General features: G+C 53.9%; 1 protein-coding gene across 1 annotated transcript; it reads right to left on the bottom strand.

Moving 5' to 3' along the window:
• Positions 1 to 1698: 1698 nt before the first annotated feature.
• LOC102455539 (free fatty acid receptor 2-like) lies at positions 1699 to 4811 on the bottom strand. Its single transcript, XM_006118125.4, has one exon. It carries the CDS (start codon positions 4140 to 4142, stop codon positions 3141 to 3143), a length of 1002 nt encoding a protein of 333 aa, XP_006118187.3. The 5' UTR covers positions 4143 to 4811; the 3' UTR covers positions 1699 to 3140.
• Between the last annotated feature and the right edge of the window lie 14487 nt (positions 4812 to 19298).

The following is a 19298-nucleotide window of genomic DNA, read 5'->3' as shown; positions in this document are numbered from 1 at the left end:
GGGCTGGTAGGGAAAAGGTGCATGGAGCCAGGCCATTCCTGACCCAACCCCTGCTCCATGCCTGATTCTCGTCCTGCACTCTGCTCCTCTCATTTTCAGCCCCACATCTAAGTCCACACCCCCAGTTGGAGCTCCTCATGCCCCAATTCCCTGCCCCAGCCCTGAGTCCCTTCCCAGCCTCCGTACCCCTTTGCTCTATCCCAGAGCTTCTACCTGGAGCCCACACCCCCAGCTGGAGCCTTCACCCCTTCCTGAATCCCAACTCCCTTCCCAGAGCTGGGGACACAAGTCAGGACTCCTTTCTCCCAACCCTTCCCCCCCAACCCGACTCTAACCCACTAGATCTCACTCCAGCCCCGAAGGAAAAAAAAATCTTGATTGGACAAGAAATAATTTCTATATTTAACATGTAGCAACAGTCACTGCCCCTGGGGGGCACCAGACCCACTAGTGAGGTCAGGAGGTGCAGCATGTTGCACGGAGATCTCAGCTCTGGAGATGCACACCCATGCACCGTGCACCCCCCCACCACATGATGATCCAGCGTCCCTTTAGCATCACCACTGTGCCACCGAGGGGCCTTAGTGGAAGCAGCTCAGGCTTCAGACTTTTGTTTGCAGACATTAGGTGTTGAGTGGCCCAAAAAACACAGGAGGTCATGAGAGCCTGGAACAGACCTGGAACAGACCCACAGGGACCAATGTCTGTTGTAGGTGAGGCTGCTAAATCCACCCTCCTGCAGGATAACAGCCCTACTGACGCTGCAAAGGGCACACTGCCTTTGGATCCCACCAGCCCTTCCCTGTGGTGCTGAAGTCCTGCATTCAAAGCCTGCTCAGTAACAGTCTGCCCACTACTGCCACCAAGTGGTGGCAGCCATTCCGCTTGTGTACAGTGTCCTATGTTGATGGGGAAGGTCCACAGTTCAAATCCTTCCCATTCACACGACAGATAGCAGCCTTACTGCTGCTGCCAGCGCTGCTCCCAGCTCAGGTGGAAGTGTTCTGGGCTGCAGGCTCTTGCGTTCCAATCCCACCGAGGTGGGAACTACATTTCCACAGAGGCCAACACGTGCTAATACTAGCAGCCAAGGAGGAGGGGTTCTCCGTAGCTCAATGAGATTAAATTTGGGGCCCCTCAAAGATTCTGGCCCTTGTTTTATCTCCCACTAAAAGTCTCCTCCAAAACCAGAGAGGCCCAGCCCAGCCTGTTTGCCCTCCCTCCAAAAACTCCTCTTTGTTCCCCCTTCCAGCTGCAATCCATAGTAGCTAGCTTGCTCGTGGGCCCAGACATGGAGGAAGAAAGTCCAGGAGTGGGTGGAGCGTGCTGAAGGGACTTTCCTACAGAAATAGGCTGATGTTTCATTGGTCATTCGGGAACCAGCTGTGACACCATGGCAACCCTGCCCCTGACAGAGGCTGTATCATCGAGGAAGTTGGGCCACCCACTGCAACGCTGAATGCGGACAAAGTCTGGTGGGTGCTTGGCTGACTACGCATGGCTGGAGCTGGATTAATTTTTGTGGGCCACAGCACCCCAACTGAATCCTAGGATTGGACAAGACCTCAGGTCTTCATCTAGTTCATCCCACTGCTAAAAGCTGGACCAATCCCAACTAGGGTTGCCAGATCCCTTCACAAAAAATCCTGAACATGGGGGGGGGAGGGGGGGAATTGGTTGAGCAAAAAAAAAAGAAAAAACAAAAGGATACCAAATTTGTTGAGCAAAAAAAAAAAGGTCGCTGTGCCTTTAAATTCACGCGCTCCTCGCTTCCCCCACTCCCGCCACAACCTTGTCTGGTATTTTCTGGGGTTTTTTACCTGACAGAAGATGCAAATGCCGGACTGTCCAGGCAAAATGTGGATATCTGGCAACCCTAATCCCAACTAAATCATCCCATTCAGGGCTTTGTCAAGCCAAAACTAAAGAGTGTCTAGGGATGGAGATTCCACCACCTCCCTAGGGAACCCAGCCCAGCGCTTCCCCACTCTCCTAGGGAAATAGTTTTTCCTAATATCCAACCTAGACCTCCCCCACTGCAACCTGAGACCATTGCTCCTCATTCTGTCACCTGTCACCACTGAAAACAGCCTCTCTCCATCCTCTTTGGAACCCGCGTTTAGGGAGTTAATGGCTGCTCTCAAATCCCCCCTCAGTCTGCAGACTAAACAAGCCCAAATCCCTCAGCTGCTCCTCATAAGTCACGTGCTCCTGCCGCCTAAATCATTCTTGTTGCCCTCCACTGGACTCTCTCCAGCGTGCCCTCATCCTTTCTGAAATAGAGGGCCCAGAATTGGACACAATATTCCATATGTTGCCTCACCAATGCAACATAAATGGGAACAATTCTTCCCTAGATCTGCTGGCAATACTCCTTCTAGTGCACGCCAATATGCTGTTAGTCTTCTTGGCTACAAGGTCACCCTGTTGGCTCATATCCAGATTCTTGTCCACCGTAACCCCCGGGTCTTTTCCTGCAGACTTGCAACTCAGCCAAGTAGGTCCCCGGCCTGTACCAGCGCTTGGCATTCTTCTGTCCCAAGGGCAAGTCTCTGCACTTGACCTTGTTGAACCTCCTCAGATTTCTTTCGGCCCAAACGTTCAATTTCTCTGGGTGACTCTGGACCCTAAGCCTGCCCTCCAACGTATCTACCTCTTCCCCTTGTTTAGTGTCATAAGTGGGCTGGAAGGGGAAGAGAAGTTTGAGCAAGGGTGGATGGGGGAAAGAGAGAAACATGGGGGAGAATATGAGAGGACACTGAGGATTACATGGGGTTAGCAGATAAGAGATTGAGGGGGGCGGGGAATGGAGCAGATGGGCCGGAGCCGTGTGCCTGGTGCTGGGTGCCTGGTGCCTTGGCAGCAGCAAAGGAAGGCCCTTGACATCACCAACTTCACATTGGTCAAACTCCCAGCCAGTGACCCTGAAGCTCGTGTAGGCCAACGCCCAGTGGCAGCTGGGTACCAGCTCCAAGCCCCGCTGCATGCTAGTGTCTCAGCAAAGCCCACGGCCCTCTCGTGAGGCACAAGGAAGAAGGGAAGATGCGACCCTAGCACAAGTGCAGGATCGCTTGCCGCTGCAGAGCCTGGGACAAGCAATGCTCTGCAGAGGAAGCAGAGGGGTGGTCTCATCCGAGGACTCACACCATCGATTCCTCAGCCTTGTCCCCACTGGCCACCTCCACCTCGCTGATCCCTTCCTCAAAGCGAGTCAACCAGGGGAGATGGCACCGGGCCGTGAGGGCGCTGAGTTTGTGCCTCAGGCTGGCCAGGCATTTGGCAAAGGCCTGCTGGACAGCAGTGGAGGAGAAGTAGAAGACGACGGGGTCCAAGGAGGCATTGAGGGTGGTGAGGAGAAGAACGTAAACCCTCCAGCAGGGGCTCTCGTTCCGGACAAAGCCCACCACATGGGACACATTGTAGGGGGCAAAACTGACTATGAAGTTGACCAAGGTGGCCACAGCCAGGCCTAGAGCTCGATGCTTCCGCTGGGCCCGGATTTGGGGCAAGGCCAGGAGGATGCGGACAAAGTTGACGTAGCAGAAGACAGTGATAGTGAAGGGGAGGCAGAAGAGGACGATGAAGAGCTCCAGACGGACAGGAAGGAGGATTTGGAGCTGCATAGGGGTGAAATTTTCATAGCAGTGGGACTTCTCAAAGGGGGATGTCGTCCCGTTGGAGGAGCTTGAGTTGTCTTTGTACTGGACAATGTAGACGATGCTGCAGTGGCTGCAGGCCACAACCCAAAAAAACACAGAGGCGGCGATGGCATAGGCTGGCCGGCGCCGGAGCTTGTACTTGATGGGAAAGGCCACCCCCATGTAGCGCTCAACGCTGACGGCCATGAGGAAGAGGGAGCTGATGTAGATGCTGCTGTAGTAGATGAAGCCACTGAGTGGGCAGAGGAACTTGGGCAAGTGCCACTCCATGCTGGAGGCGGCCTCCACCATCTTGAAGGGGAGGAAGATGAGGAGCAAGATGTCGGAGACGGTGAGGTTGAGCAGAAGGATGTCGACAGGGGTGGGTTTCTGGCGGACCTTCACCAGGAAGGTGTAGAAGGCCAGGAGGTTGGACGGGAGGCCGATCACGAAGGTGAAGATGTAGACGGTGAGAACCAGCGGGATGGAAATGTCCATGCACATTTTCTTGGCTCCTAGAAAAGCAATGGGCTTGTCAGCTGCAGCAGGGACTCAGGAGTCCTGTCTCCAATCCCCCATACTGCAAACCACTTCATCCCTCTCCCCTCTGTTGCCATCAGTACCCCCAAAGCAACACCCACAAACCCCATCTTCACCAATGTCAGATCACTATTGTATGTTTCAGAGGAAAACCTGCCAGGCAAGAGAACTGATGGAAGGGGATCTTTGGAAACCCAACAGCCTGTCCATGCATCATTAGTGGGCATGAGGTGATAAGATGTTGCTGTGAGGTGGTCTCTGGAATATGCTGTAAGTTTGAGAGTACTTCCTGCAAAGTTGGTGCCTGTGACAGTTCACCGCCCCCCATGCTTTACGAAATGGACTTATGGACCTAAATGTACATAACTCAAAGTTGCTTTGAGCAAATTACTTCATGTAACGTATCAACCCTCATGTCATAATCCACTGAATCCATTTCTCTTTCTAGTGTGTAACATGAGACCTATGGAGCAGGGAATACTTCATGGGTTTTAAATCTGTGACTGAAAGTCATCAAGGGAGGCCTCAGTGTCTGTGCAATTGTATGCAAATAGCCTTTTGTCTTTAAGTCTTAGCAGGGGTTAATAGGGATAGGCCAGGTGACTCCCCATGAAATAAGGGAATCTTTAAAAACAATAGTGATAGAAATGTAGCCGTGTTAGTCTGGTGTAGCTGAAACAAAAAACAGGACTATGTAGCACTTTAAAGACTAACAAGATGGTTTATTAGATGATGAGCTTTCGTGGGCCAGACCCACTTCCTCAGATCAAATAGTGGAAGAAAATTGTCACAATCATATATACCAAAGGATACAATTAAAAAAATGAACACATATGAAAAGGACAAATCAAATTTCAGAACAGAAGGGGAATGGGTGGGGGAGGTAAATGTCTGCGAGCTAATGATATTAGAGGTGATAATTGGGGAAGCTATCTTTGTAATGGGTAAGATAATTAGAGTCTTTATTCAAACTTAAGTGTAAAGTGTCAAATTTAAGCATGCATGACAGTTCAGAGGATTCTCTTTCAAGTGTAGTCTTAAAAGGCCTTTGAAGCATGATGCAGGTAAATTTGACACTTTACACTTAAGTTTGAATAAAGATTCTAATTATCTTACCCATTATGAAAGCTCATCATCTAATAAACTATCTTGTTAGTCTTTAAAGTGCTACATAGTCCTGTTTTTTGTTTTAAAAACAATGGGAAAGTAGGAGTCTTTTGTCTTTGGCTGGCACACCCAGGAGAGTGAACCAGAGACTGCAGGGGAAGGGAGATGTCCCTGGTTTGAAAGTACAGCTGGAACAGAAACACTTTTAGGGTGGGTTTGTAACAAGTTCCTACTGAGGATTTAGTCGTAGCATTAGTGAAACATTTTCTGTTATTTTTAATTTGGAATCTACTTTGCGCGGCCTGTTCTCACTTCTAATCACTTAAACCCTACTGCTTGTACTAAATAAAATCACTTTTTCTTACTGCCAAGCCCTGTGTAGATAATTATTACCTGGGGGAGCAACCAGTGTGCACATTCCCCCTTTCATTGCGAAAGGGGGCTTGCCCACATAATTCATTGGGGGTTTTGATCCCATTTGGGGAGGGGTATCCCAGGAAGCTGGGCCCAAAACTGCACTCTCCTTGGACCTGAAGAGGTTCAGTGTCTGTGCTGCTCCTTGGGGGGAAGGAGGGGGTACTGTGACCTCAGATCGGTGCCTTGGTTGGAGGAGATCAGAGGAGCTGTCCCAACAGGACCAAGTGGTGAGAAGCCCCAGAGAGTGAGAAGTCGAGTGGTGGTGGCCGTGTCAGCCCTCTGGGAAGCCCCCCTTAAGGGGTCACCTGTGACACTTCCTGTCCCTTGGGCATGCACTGGTCAGCCATCAGCTAGGTAGTTAGCAAAGCCACCAGTGGGGGTGGGAGACGTGGAGTCCCAGGCTCTTTTAATCACTGCCAGAGTGCCACACAGCTCGCTCTGGCTCTTTCAGCTCCATCCCTTCCGCCCAAGGTGTTTCTCCTTCTGGGAGCTCAGAGACAGTCCCTCCCAGCCTGGCCAGGGACCCAGCAAGTCTGTCGGCCCCACTGGGACTTAGTAGCAACCAAAGGATTCACAATTCAATGATAAAACAGTAGCCCGTTGTCTGTGCATCTGTAACGCTGACATACGTGACCACACTCCCTGGCCGTGTATGTCAGCGCTCTGCCCCCCTTCTCCTCCCTCCGTTGTACACTGCACCACTCAGCTGGGCCCCGGCAGGATCCGCTCAGCTGAGCCCCAGTGGGATGGGAAGAGGGGGTGGGGCACTGACATACATGGACAGGGGGCGGGGCCGTGTATGTCACTGCCCCCCCCTTCCTCCTCCCGCTGTGGTACTGAGTGGTGCGCCCCTCAGCCGGGCCACCGCGGGAGAGGGGAACGGGGGTGGTGACGTGGACAGCCCCGCCCCCTTGCCATGTACGTCACCACCCCGCCCCTCCTCTCCCATGGCGGCCCGGCTGAGCGCGCAACACTCAGCCAAGCCTCCACCGAGGGAGGGGAAGGGGCTGGGCGGTGACGTACACGACCCCGCCCCCCTTCCCCTCCCGCTGCGGCATTCAGCTGAGTGGTGCGCCCCTCAGCCGGGCCACCGGGGGAGCCAGCAGCACAAGGGGCCATTTGGGCTCCCCCGGGGTGGAAGGGGAAGGGAGGGCGGTGATGTACACGGCCCCGCCCCCTGGCTGTGTATGTCACTGCCCTGCCCCCCTCCCTCGTGGCAGCCTGGCTGAGCAGGCAGCACTCAGCCAAGCCCCACGGTGGGAGGGAAGGGGAAGAGGAAGGGGAGAGACGGAGGGGAGAGAGAGGCAGGAGGAGGAGGGGAAGAGAAAGGGAGAGTGAGAGGCAGGAGGGGGAGAAGAGAAGGAAAGAGATGGAGAGAGAGGCAGGAGGCGGAGGAGAGCTGAGAGAGAGGGGGGTAGGCAGTAGGAGGAGAGATAGAGAGAGAGAGACACGGAGCGAGAGCGCTCAGGAGAGAAGACCTGAAAATCCCATCTTATGTCGGGCTAATTGGCTAGCTCAGACAGGTGGGACAGAGGGCTCAGTGGTGTCTGAGTTCCAGGTTACACCCTGGAGCCCCTGTCACACCCTGCCAGCCCTGCGCATCGAACCCAGGAGCCCTGGCTCCCAGCCCTCCTTAGCCACAGCTGTTCCCGGTGCACTGGCTGACACTACACACATGGCTGGAATTTATGTAGCCGGCTCCCGTGTTTAGTTAGTTCGGTTTCCTGTTTAGCCAGCAGTCCATGCTGCGAAGTGTGGGGGCACCAGCAGCAGAGAGATGGGGGAGGCCTGGGATGCAGGAGATCATGCTCAGGGGAGGGCTCAGCATGCAGCTTGGACAACAGGGAAGTGGTTTTTATTCAGAAAGAAATTTTTCATACTTATCATCCAAGCTGGCAGGAAGTGGGGTTAAGTGGCTGGGGGAGGGGGGGGGAGCGCTGGGAGCAGGACACCTGGGTTCTCTCCCTGGATTTGAAGGGTGATTTAGGGGCTAAAATAGGGACTGGGGAGTCAGTGCCCAGGAGAACTAGGTAACGCGACCCAGGAATCGACATTTCAGCGCCATTTGAGTCACTAGACCCCACCCCCCTCCCTCAGCTGGAGAGAGAACACAGGAGTCCTGGTTTCCTGACTCTGACTGCTCTAGCTGCTAGCCCACACTCCCCTCCCAGACCTGGCGATAGAACCCAGGAATCCTGTCTCTCAGTGCCCCCCCTCCCACTCTAACCACTAGACCACACTTCCTACCAGAAGCCAGTGAGAACCCAGGAGTCCTGCCTCCCCCAGGCACTGAGCCAACCCAGTGACTCTGAAGAGCAGCCCGCCAGTATTCCCAGGGCCAGGGCACCCGGCACCCACACCCTGGACAGGCTGGGGGGCCCTCACCCCAAGCTGTGATGGGCCCCTCCTTCCCTGGGGTGCAGGCAGTTCATCTCCTGCCTCCCAGCGCTGGGGATCGATTGTTAAATAGCCTCTTTAAGGGAAGTTCATAAGCCTCACTGGGCTCAGCCAGCCTGTGGCTCCCCTACCAATCTCGATGGGAGGGGGGCTAGTGGGAGGGGGGCAGGGGGCTGGGAGCCAGGACCCCTGGGCTCTAAGACAGGGCAGGGTGGACATGCCTGCCAGCACATCTCTCCTTGTCCTGCCTCCTGCAGCGAGAAACCGTCCGTCCTGCTGCTGCCCCCGACAGAGGGAACTCGCTTTCCTTCCCAGCCCATCATTGCTGGGCCCCTGGGAATGGAGGTGCCCCTAGGGGAACGAGGAGACTCATCCCCTCCAGTCTCTTTCTCTGAGTGGGGGATGTAATTTCTTTCCATGGGGCATGTAATGACGGCACTCCACATCCCACCTGTCTTCTCCCCGACCCAGTGCCGGGTGCCCCTGTATACACCCCACTGGCTCTCCTCACATTTCCATCTCCCTCACCCCCAGTCCCAGCCAGCCTGGCTCAGCTCTGATCGCTCGGTGCTGGGCAAGTACTTCTCAACCGTGGGTCACAGACCTTCCTACACCCCCATTTCACAGGAGGAAAAACAAAGGGCCACAATGGAGAAAGGATTTGGCCATGCTGGGGAAAGACTCTAGCTCTAAGCATTAGAGAACCAAGGAGTCCTGCTTTAATGCAGTCCCTTTCTCAGGCCAGTGCTACAACCCAGAAGTCCTGGATCCCGGTGCCCATCTTTCATGGCTCAATTCCCCAGCCTGGCACTTGGAGTGTAGATATGGGGGCCGGCTAGCAGAATAAACTCTGTAAGAACAGCTGGCTGTGTCCCTGCCTATGCTTGGCTACAGCACCTGCCACAGGCTATTGCTTGTCAAAGCATCTCAGGGTGAGTGGGAGCTCAGACAGGTGGGACAGAGGGCTCAGTGGTGTCTGAGTTCCAGGTTACACCCTGGAGACCCTGTCACACCCTGCCAGCCCTGCGCATCGAACCCAGGAGCCCTGGCTCCCAGCCCTCCTTAGCCACAGCTGTTCCCAGTGCACTGGCTGACACTACACACATGGCTGGAATTTATGTAGCCGGCTCCCGTGTTTAGTTAGTTTGGTTTCCTGTTTAGCCAGCAGTCCATGCTGTGAAGAGTGGGGGCACCAGCAGCAGAGAGATGGCGGAGGCCTGGGATGCAGGAGATCATGTACCTCCCAGAGACAAATTTGTCTGGTCTCAGTTTCTCTAGCTCTGAAAAAAGAAATTCACTGCCACCACCCAAGTGAAATAAAAAATATATATAAAATAAACTCTTTTCCAGGGAAGAGATCATTTGGGAATCCCCTCTCTAAGGCAAAGTTCTCCTGCGTGTCCCAACCTCCGTTTTGCTTGGAGTCGGGAAAACAAACAGAGGGAATCCACAGAGAAAAATACAGCCCTGCTCCTCCAAGGTTAGGCACATAGGCTTAAGGACACAAAAATCAACCAATACTGGTTAATCAAAACAAAAAGGAAAATCCTTTATTATAAAAAAAAACCCTACGGTTGCAAACATAATAAATGACTGGGTGTTAAAAGCCACAAAGTGAAATAGACTCGGGAAATCCCTTGGCTATAATCCTTAGTTATAAAAGAGAAAAACAATTAACCAGCTCAGACATGATTTCCAAACCCCCAAACAAGGAAAACTTGACAGACTATCTAAACTTTTCCCTACTTATACATTTCAAGGAGCCTATTCCTGGGATAGCTGGATTCCCTTGTTACCTGGGGGGGGGGGGGGGGAACTGCTGTTATCTCCAAACAAAAGAAGAGAGAAAAAACCCTCTCTCGCCATTTGAAATTCCTATCTGCATTTCATTGGCTGAATGCCAGAAGCCCCCTCCCTCAGGTGAATTTCCAGAGTTGCTTAACCCTTTTCTCATGCTTCAGGTAAGTTAGACTCTCCTTGGCAGCTTCTATTCATGACACCATCCCTGCTCTAACCACTGATCCCCACTCCCCTCCCAGTGCTGGGCTTAGAACACAAGCATCTGTATGCCCAGTCTTGGGTGCTCACCATCCACCTATTTAACCACGTGCCTCCCATGAGCCAGGCAGCTGGAGTCCATCCTCACCTTCCTCCCAGCAGCCAGTGCACTGAGAGCCTGCAGAGGGGCTGGAACCCAGGAGTTCAGGTGGGAGCCTCAGGAGATGTGTCAGGGCGGAGCTAGGGGCTAGTCTCCGATGCCCTGGCTGGGCAGGGAGCTTTCAGCAGCCCGGCTGGCTGGTGAAGCTATGGCAGGGGCTGCGCCCCAGGAAAACCTGCTGGCCCCTTTCCTTGCAGATCCACCCAGAATGACTGAGAGATACAATCTACACTTCCTTGTGACTCATGGCAAGGTGACAGCTGGCATGTCCTCATGAGGTCTGGTGTTCCCCACCGACACTCCTGGTTACTGCTGTGGGGGACTCTTGTTGTCTCCCCAGCTGTGGGAGAGGAGTGAGGTCTAGTGGTTAGAGCAGGGAAGCTAAGAGCCCAGATTCCTAGTTTCTATCCCCATGTCGGGCAGGGGAGGGCCTAGTGGTTAGGGCTGGAACCCCTGCCTCCAGTGCTCCCACTAATCCTTTCCCTCCATGTGCGCCATGGCATATGCGGATATGCACCACCAGGAGAAACAGAAACAGAGCTCTGGGCTCTGCTACTCAGCTGGGTGGCATCGGAATCTGTCCTAAATGGCCGCACAAGCACCCAGTTTACAGGGACCACTACCTGCCTGGAGCCCCTGTTCTGGGAGGGGCAGGGAGCCTAGTGGTGCAATCCCAGGGTGCTAGGGCAGATGCTGCACTGGGTTTAGGGCAGCTTCTTAGGTCTCCCAGGCTGCAGCGTCTCTCCAAAGTGTGATATTAAATCAACCAGCAAATCCAACTCAGTATTCCTCTGTAACCCATCAAATCCCTGCCCAGAGCCCGGAGACCGGCCCAGTAGCCACAGCTCAGTATGTTAGGGCCTGGGAGCAGGATTGCTGGGCTATGGGCTGGACTGGCCAAAGAGCTCAGGGGGGACCCATAGATACCAAGCGCGTACCCTGCAGTGATACACACCCCGGTCTGAAACCCACCTCCCCTCTGGAAGGACGGGTGAGTCAGCCCCTGGCAGGCCCGGATTAATGTCCATCCATCCATCCCTGCCCACACTCCAATGGCAGGTGCTCAGCACTTCAGTTTGTTTCACAGCACCAATGCTATCAGGCCAATGCAAATAGGATTTGATGCAGCTACCAGGAGACGGGGAGTCACCACGGAACTCAGAGTCCAGTAAGAGACCAGGAGGAGGTCTGGATTCTGGGGGCTCATTCCTCCCTCCCAAAATAATTCACGGGGGGGATTAGGCCGAGTTCCTACCCCCTCTCATACTCCACCCCAAATCTCTCCCCCACCACCCAGCCAGAATGCTTTGAGTAGCTCCCAAAGCCCTGGGATGTCTCATTGGTTCCCCACTATTGGCCCATCTATGCCAGTGTCCCTTCCCCACAAAACCATGGACCTGGGGACCTCTAGCTCCTGGCTACAGCCCCAGGGGAGTGGTGGCCCATTGTCCCCCACTGGGATGGTCTGGCCCTGGAAAACCTAGCAGCTGCTCTTCAGTCTCAAGGATGACTCATTCGCGAGAGGGGGAGCCAGAAATCCTGGGTTCTCTTTATAACTCTGGGGGGCAACGGGATTTAGTGGGGCAGGCAGAGCTCCTGGGCCTCTCCCTAGCTCTGGGAGGAGAGTGGGATCTAGTGGGTTAAGTATCTGGGGTTGTGCTATCCAGGGGGGCTGACAGAATTTCTGGGCCCCTGGCAAGCTGGGGGGCCAGTTCCACAGTCCTGGAATGGGTGGGGCCATAGACAGAAAAGGCGGGCCTGGGCAGCCAGCCCTCAGCAGTGCACATGGCCCTCCCCCTCCTCCACCCTCCCTCTTACCCCCACACTGAGCCAGCCCAAAGCGCGCCGCTTCCGGGCTCCAGCAGCAATTTAAAGGGCCCAGCAGTCCGGCCACTGCCATAGTAGCAGTGGGAGCCCTGGTCATTTTTGAACCCTCTCCCTCCCCTTTTCACTCCCCGCCTCCTGCCCCTCCCCCAACAAGCCTGGAGTTACCTAGTTCTTCTGTGTGCAAGCAGGATCTGAAGGAAAATGTCCCCTCCCGGCTGGCAGGAAGGGGGAGACACCCTGGGTGTGTCTATGCAAATACGGTTTGCTCCTGCTTTGCTTAGATTTGCTAGATACTCAGAGGATGAGCGCTGTGTTGCTCTTTGTAGTCAACTTAATTTGTGAGCCAGCCCTGGCTATGTTTGTAACCCAGACCCTCTGTCCCGGTGCACGCGCGCACACACACACACGCGCACACACACACACACACACACACACATGGGGCTGTCAAAGAATAGAGCTAAACAGGCTTCATCGGGAGCTTCTTTCTCATGGCGATTGTGGTGGAGCTGTGTTTTTTCTACCCTGCCTGCTGAGAGTTGTAACCACTGGAAGCTGATGGGCAGAGAACACAGCCAAAAGAATAGCAGAAGATGGCGACAGCAGAGCAGCAGAGAGGAGGTGTGATGAGCGGCCAGCAGGGTGGCGCCAGAGAGATGTGATGAGCGGCCAGCAGGGCGGCGCCAGAGAGATGTGATGAGCGGCCAGCAGGGCGGCGCCAGAGAGATGTGATGAGTGGCCAGCAGGGCAGCAACAGAGAGATGCAATGAGCAGCCAGCAGGGCGGCGCCAGAGAGATGTGATGAGTGGCCAGCAGGGCGGCGCCAGAGAGATGTGATGAGTGGCCAGCAGGGCGGCACCAGAGAGATGTGATGAGTGGCCAGCAGGGCAGCAACAGAGAGATGTGATGAGCGGCCAGCAGGGCGGCGCCAGAGAGATGTGATGAGCAGCCAGCAGGGCGGCGCCAGAGAGATGTGATGAGTGGCCAGCAGGGCGGCGCCAGAGAGATGTGATGAGTGGCCAGCAGGGCAGCACCAGAGAGATGTGATGAGCAGCCAGCAGGGCGGCGCCAGAGAGATGTGATGAGTGGCCAGCAGGGCAGCGACAGAGAGATGTGATGAGCAGCCAGCAGGGCGGCGCCAGAGAGATGTGATCAGTGGCCAGCGATGTGATGAGCGGCCAGCAGGGTGGCGCCAGAGAGATGTGATGAGTGGCCAGCAGGGCAGCGACAGAGAGATGTGATGAGCGGCCAGCAGGGCGGCGCCAGAGAGATGTGATCAGTGGCCTGCAGGGCGGCGCCAGAGAAAAGGGAGCAGGTGGCGAGTGACCAGCGGAGTGAGATGCCTCTTTACCTGCCCCCACTCAGGCTGGGAGGTGATCTCAATGGCTGCACCTCTGAACTCTGTGTCTGCCCTGGCCCAAGGCAGTAGCTGGGAGTGGGGTGCAGAGAAGGGCTGGGCATGTGAAGGGACATTTCCATTGCTGGACGTAAGGACCTGAGAAGAAAAGGACATTGCCTGACCTACTTGGGCTGGGACTCTGACTCGTGGTTTATTTTATGAGTCCAGTCGGTGGGCTCTCCCAAATTAATGCCACGTTACTTCCCTCCCTTTTCTTAAAAGTGTGTTCTCTATGCTCAACCTCTGTGTGTGCTGGTGAAGAAGTGGGTGAGGGCTCAAGTCAGTTCTGTGTTGGATGGATGGAGAGGAACTCCTAAATCAGGGATGGGCAATAATTTGTAATGGGGACCACTCCAAGATTTTGGTAGATGGTCAAGGGCCGAACTTCTGTGGAGGGGGTCGCTGGGATGGTGAGTGGGGAGTAGGAAGGAGCTTGGGATAGAGGACTGGGGTGCAGGAGGGAATATTGGATCTGAGAGGGAGTTTGAGTGAAGGAGGGGGTTATGATCTGGGGCAGGAGAGTGGCGTGCAGGGTCAGGGCGGGGTAGGTGTGCAGGAAAAGATTCTGGCCTGAGGGAGGGCTGTAGGAGGGGGTGCTGGGTCTGGGAGGGAGTTGTGACCTGGAGGAGGTGGGGAGAGAGGATACAGAGGATTTGGGAGGTGGTCCGGGGCAGGTAGTTGGGAGGAAAGAGGGGGTGGGATGCCAGAGGCAGGCTCTGGCTGGGCAGTGCTTACTTCCACGTGGCTCTGATACAGCCCAGGGAGAGAGGGAGGAAGGGAGTGAGGAGGCTTCATTCCCTGCCCTTGTTTCAGCAATACTCTCATCTGCTTGCGTCGCAGTGTCGGGAAGGGACCCTCACTGTGCGTGTCTGCGCCTCACTCTGTGAGTTTATTTACCTCCTTCAGCTGCAGTGGGGAGCTCGCTGTGCACTGAGCTTTGCTGGGTCTCAGCCCCATTCGGAGCAGGAGCCATCCTGCACCCACCCACCTCCCCAGAAACCGGCAACCCAACCTGCACCCCAACCGTGGGTCCCACCTACACACTGAAGCCCTGAGCCCCAGCCCAAAACCACCTCCTGGACCCTGGACCCATCCTCTCTGGACCCACCCCAGAGTCTACAAACACTGTTGGAGCCTTCAGCCCCTCCAGCACCCCTGTCCCCTACCCCAGCCTGAGTGAGTGAGTGATGGGGGGAGAGTGGGTGATGGAGAGGAGATATGGTGAGTGGGGGCGGGGCCTGGGAGAAGGGCAGGGCAGAGCCTTGGGAAGGGGCGGGGCCTTGAGGAAGGGGCGGGGAAAGGCAGGGCAGGGTGTTTGGTTTTGCACAATTCAATGTCAGAGGAGTCGCCGTGTTAGTGTTTTCAGCAAAACCCACAAGGCGTCCGGTGGCTCTGAACAAGTGTCTTAGGGACATTAGGGCACAAGCTTCCATGAGTGGGAGCTCACGACAGCTGTCTCCCCAATACCCCGATGAATGTGCTTGTGTTCACAGGCCACCAGGCTCCTTGTTCTCACAGGCAGAGTGTGGGCTGCCTTAGTGGGGTGGGCTTCTGCTCTGAGGAAGCTCCCTGGGGTGAGGGAGGAGGTTAGGACCCTGGCAGCATCTCAAGGCCTGCGACCAGGTGGTGCCTCCATGTACCCATGGGAGATCCCCTGGCCCTGGCCCTGGCCCTGGCCCTGCCCCTGGTTAATACCCCGCCCCCCACAGTGATACTATTTGCTCACTCATGTTCTGCAGTTCATTAATAGTCACCAGTGACAATATCCATGTGTCCCACGTCCTCGCCATGCTCCCCTCCCATGGATAGAACCCGGGTGTACTGGCTACCAGCATCCCCGAATCTGGCTGGCTCCCGGCAATCCCTGAATGTCCCACTCCCCTCCCAGAGCCGGGGATACAAGGCAGGATTCCTGGCTCCCAAACCCCAAACTCCCAATTCTAATCCACTAAATCTCACTCCAGCCGTGAAGAATAAAAAGAATAATAAAACCGAATCTTGGTTGGACAACAAATAATTTATTTTAACAGGCTAGGACGTTAACAGGGTTCAAAAAAGAGCTAGATAGATTCTTGGAGGTTAGGTCCATCGATGGCTACTAGCCAGGATGGGGAGGGGTGGTGTCCCTTAGCCTCTGTTTGTCTGGAAATGGGTGACAGGGGAGGGATCACGTGAGTTTTACCTGTTGTGTTCCCTCCCTCTGGGGCACCTGGTATTTGCCACTATCGGCAGACAGGACACTGGGCTACATGGACCGTTGGCCTGACCCAATATGACCATTCTTATGTTCTTATGTTATGTTCTTATAGGTAGCTAAAGCCACGGCTCCAGGGCGGCACCAGACCCACCAGCGAAGGGAGGAGATGCAAGGTGCTGCATGAAGGAGATCTCTGCTCTATGACCAGACCTGGAACAGACCCACAGGGACTAAAGTCTGTCATGCCTCCTAAATGCCCATTCCCCACCCGCCTAGAGGATAACAGCCCTACTGCTGCTGCAAAGGGCACGCTGCCTTCGGATCCACCAGCCCTTCCCTGTGGTGCTGACATCCTGCATTCAAAGCCTGCTCAGTAACAGCCTGTCCACCACTGCCACCAAGTGGTGGCAGCCATTCCGCTTGTGTACAGTGTCCTATGTTGATGGGGAAGGTCCACAGTCCAAATCCTTCCCATCCACGTGACAGATAGCAGCCTTACTACTGCTGCCAGCGCTGCTCCCAGCTCAAGCGGAAGTGTTCTGGGCTGCAGGCTCTTGTGTTCCAAACCCACTGAAGTGGGAACTACATTTCCACAAAGGCCAACGTGCTAATACTAGAGGCCAAAGAGGAGGGTCTCCCTGTAGCTCAACAAGGTTAAACTTGGGGTCCCTCAAAGATTCTGGTCCTTGTTTTATCACCTGCTAAAAGGTGCCTCCAAAACCAGAGAGGTCCAGCCCAGCCTGTTTGCCCTCCCTCCAAAAACCCCGTTTGCTTCCCCGCTTCCAGCTACAACCTGTAGTAGCTTGCTTGCTCGTGGCCCAGCCATGGAGAAGGAAAGACCAGGAGTGGGTAGCGGGTGCTGGAGTGACACTCCTACTGAAATACGCCCATCTTTGGCCAAGCACTCTGGAGCCATCTGTGGCAAAAAAAAAAAAAAAAAAAAAAAAAGGCCCTTGACGCCATGGCAACCCTGCCATTGACAGAGTCTGAAGCCTTGAGGAAGTTGGACCACCCACTGCAACACTGACGGGACAACGTCGGGCAGATGCGTGGCTGACCACTCGTGGCCAGAGCTGGATTAGACATTTGTGGGCCATAGCACCCGGACTGAAATCTAGGGTTGGCAGAGATCTCAGAACATCATCAAGTCCAACCCCCTGGTAAAAATGGGACCAATCCCAACAAGATCAACCCAGCCAGGGCTTCCTCAAGCCGGGAAACCTCTCGGGATGGAGATTCTACCCCCTCCCTAGAGAACCCTATTCTAGTGCTTCCCACCCTGCTAGGGAAATAGTTTTTCCTAATGTCCAACCTAGACCTCACCGCACAGGCATAGCGAGGGTGCAAAAGCAAAATTTGCCCCCCCCTCCATCCCCCGCCACCACGTGACAGGGCCCCGAACCTGGTGCACAGCTGAGCCCAATGGAGGTGGGGCCGCTAGTCCTGCATCTTCCCCCACCCCCTCCAGTTTGGGGCGGGCACTATCCCACTGTTGAAGAGGGAGGAAGGTTGAGCTGGGGGTGCAGAGGCAGGGAGGTGGCTTCAGCAGGCGGTGGTGGATGGAGGAGGAGCAGGCGAGTGGAGGTATGAGAGGGGGAGCAGAACGGCAAATACCCCCCACACCTCCTTTGCTACATCAGATTAACTTACCTGGTAAAATAACACTCAGAAAAAACTTTTAAATAAAACTAACACACAATATGAGAATCACCCTCACTTTCTTGAAGCTATAAGTAGCCTAAGGCTGAGGATACACTGCAAGTGAGGCTTTCAGTCTGCCCCGAGGACTTTTTCCTTCAGGCTGCTGTGAGATTCCATCGTTAAGTAAAGGGGAAAGGTCTCTCTGAGCTGCTCTTCCAAATTTCACACAAGCCACTCAACTGAAGCCATAGATATCAAGATTCAAGGCCAGCCTTGCCCTTGGCAGACTGCCTCGCGCGGTGTTCACAATCACAACGTCCAAACATGTATAAGACTTTTAGTTGAGAAAGCCATGTTTAATCCCAAGTCTCTGCTATGACTAGGAGATGTGGGTGACCTGTAGAAAACACCAGCATTTTCTTTAGAAAATCCACAACAAAACGTGGGGGGATCGATCACTTCAGTAGTGACAGCTCCTTTAGAATGGAGGCTCTGATTATCCAGCACCAGCTGAGGTAGAGCGGGCACTGCGTGCACATGTCTGATATATTTTTACCAAAACTGCTACCTGCCCAACTTGCCAAAGGAGAAAGGAAACAGGGAGGCCAAAAGGATTGGCTTAGAGCAGTGTTTCTCAACCTTTTTATAATAAAGTATCCCTTTTAAAAAATGTATACGTACCCCCTGTACCTACAGTTTTCAGACCCATAACATTTTCTCTACAATTGCAACATAATTGTTTAAACAGCTTCATCGTATCCCCATCACTCCTTACAAGGTACACTGCCCATGCAGGTCAATGGGGCTGGGCTATTTTATATGTAAAAGTACTGAGAATTGTATATGTCAATACCAGAATGGCAATGTGTATATTATGTAAATAATACCGAATAATAATTGCCAGACGAGACCACTTCCTAACCTGCTTACAAAGGGCCTAATTAAAATTAAAATTTTAATCTAGGATTGAGCCCAAAATGGTGTCCCAGGCCTCTGTTTGTCAGAGGCTGGAGAAGGATGGCAAGAGACAAATCGCTTGATCGTTGTCTTCGGACCACCCTCTCTGGGGCACCTGGTGCTAGCCACTGTCGGCAGACAGGCTACTGGGCTAGATGGACCTTTGGTCTGACCCAGTACGGCCGTTCTCATGTTCTTATATTCTTATCTGTTGATATGACCCAAAAAGATCCAGATAACATTGTCACCCTTCAAACATATAAGGGACCAATCAGTAAAAGCCCCACTGCCTGGTAGAAGTGATCTTTGAAGAAAATTGGAGAGACTTTGAATGTACTTTTTCTGACAGCAGCTGAATGTGGGGTCTTCAGCACAGGTTTCACTTTATGTGCCAGAATAACACAGAAATGCGTTGTCACAGCTAACTCCATTCAGGTCAAAGCAACGTGCAGCCCAAAGACAGAAGAACAAATCCCTTGAAGCTGGAAGTCAAAATATCTCACCTCTTCACAGAGATCACAAAGGGTCTTGTTCACCCAGAGACACAAGTCATGACAACTCTCTCTGGAGAGAGACAAAACGTCCTGCCTCTCTATGGACGCACCAAATGTTTTCATGTGGCGTCTTACCATGCTGTTTAAACCGACTGCTTGGATGAGGAAGACTCACAAAGAGTCTGTCCATCATCCACACTGGAGCAACATGGTGATTTACCACCATGGTAACAGACCTGATCTCTCTGTGGGTTTTTATGGAGCAGCAGGGACCCTGCAGCAGCCTCTTGGGGTATGTCTACACTACCACCCTAGTTCGAACTAGGGTGGTTAATGTAGGCAACCGGAGTTGCAAATGAAGCCCAGGATTTGAATTTCCCGGGCTTCATTTGCATATTGCCGGGTGCTGCCATTTTTAAATGTCCGCTAGTTCGGACTCCGTGCCCGCAGCTACACGCGGCACGGAGTAGGTAGTTCGGATTAGGCTTCCTATTCCGAACTACCGTTACTCCTTGTGGATTTGCTTTTC

Source organism: Pelodiscus sinensis, chromosome 22, assembly GCF_052426305.1.
Source record: "Pelodiscus sinensis isolate ZL-2025 chromosome 22, ASM5242630v1, whole genome shotgun sequence".
Taxonomy (NCBI): domain Eukaryota; kingdom Metazoa; phylum Chordata; order Testudines; family Trionychidae; genus Pelodiscus; species Pelodiscus sinensis.
The sequence above is the reverse complement of the archived record's forward strand: the minus strand, read 5'-3'. Positions and strand labels throughout refer to the sequence as shown.

Bases quoted from the DNA above. Each gene is read 5' to 3' on its own strand.
- LOC102455539 (XM_006118125.4), bottom strand. From the start codon at position 4,142: ATGTGCATGGACATTTCCATCCCGCTGGTTCTCACCGTCTACATCTTC.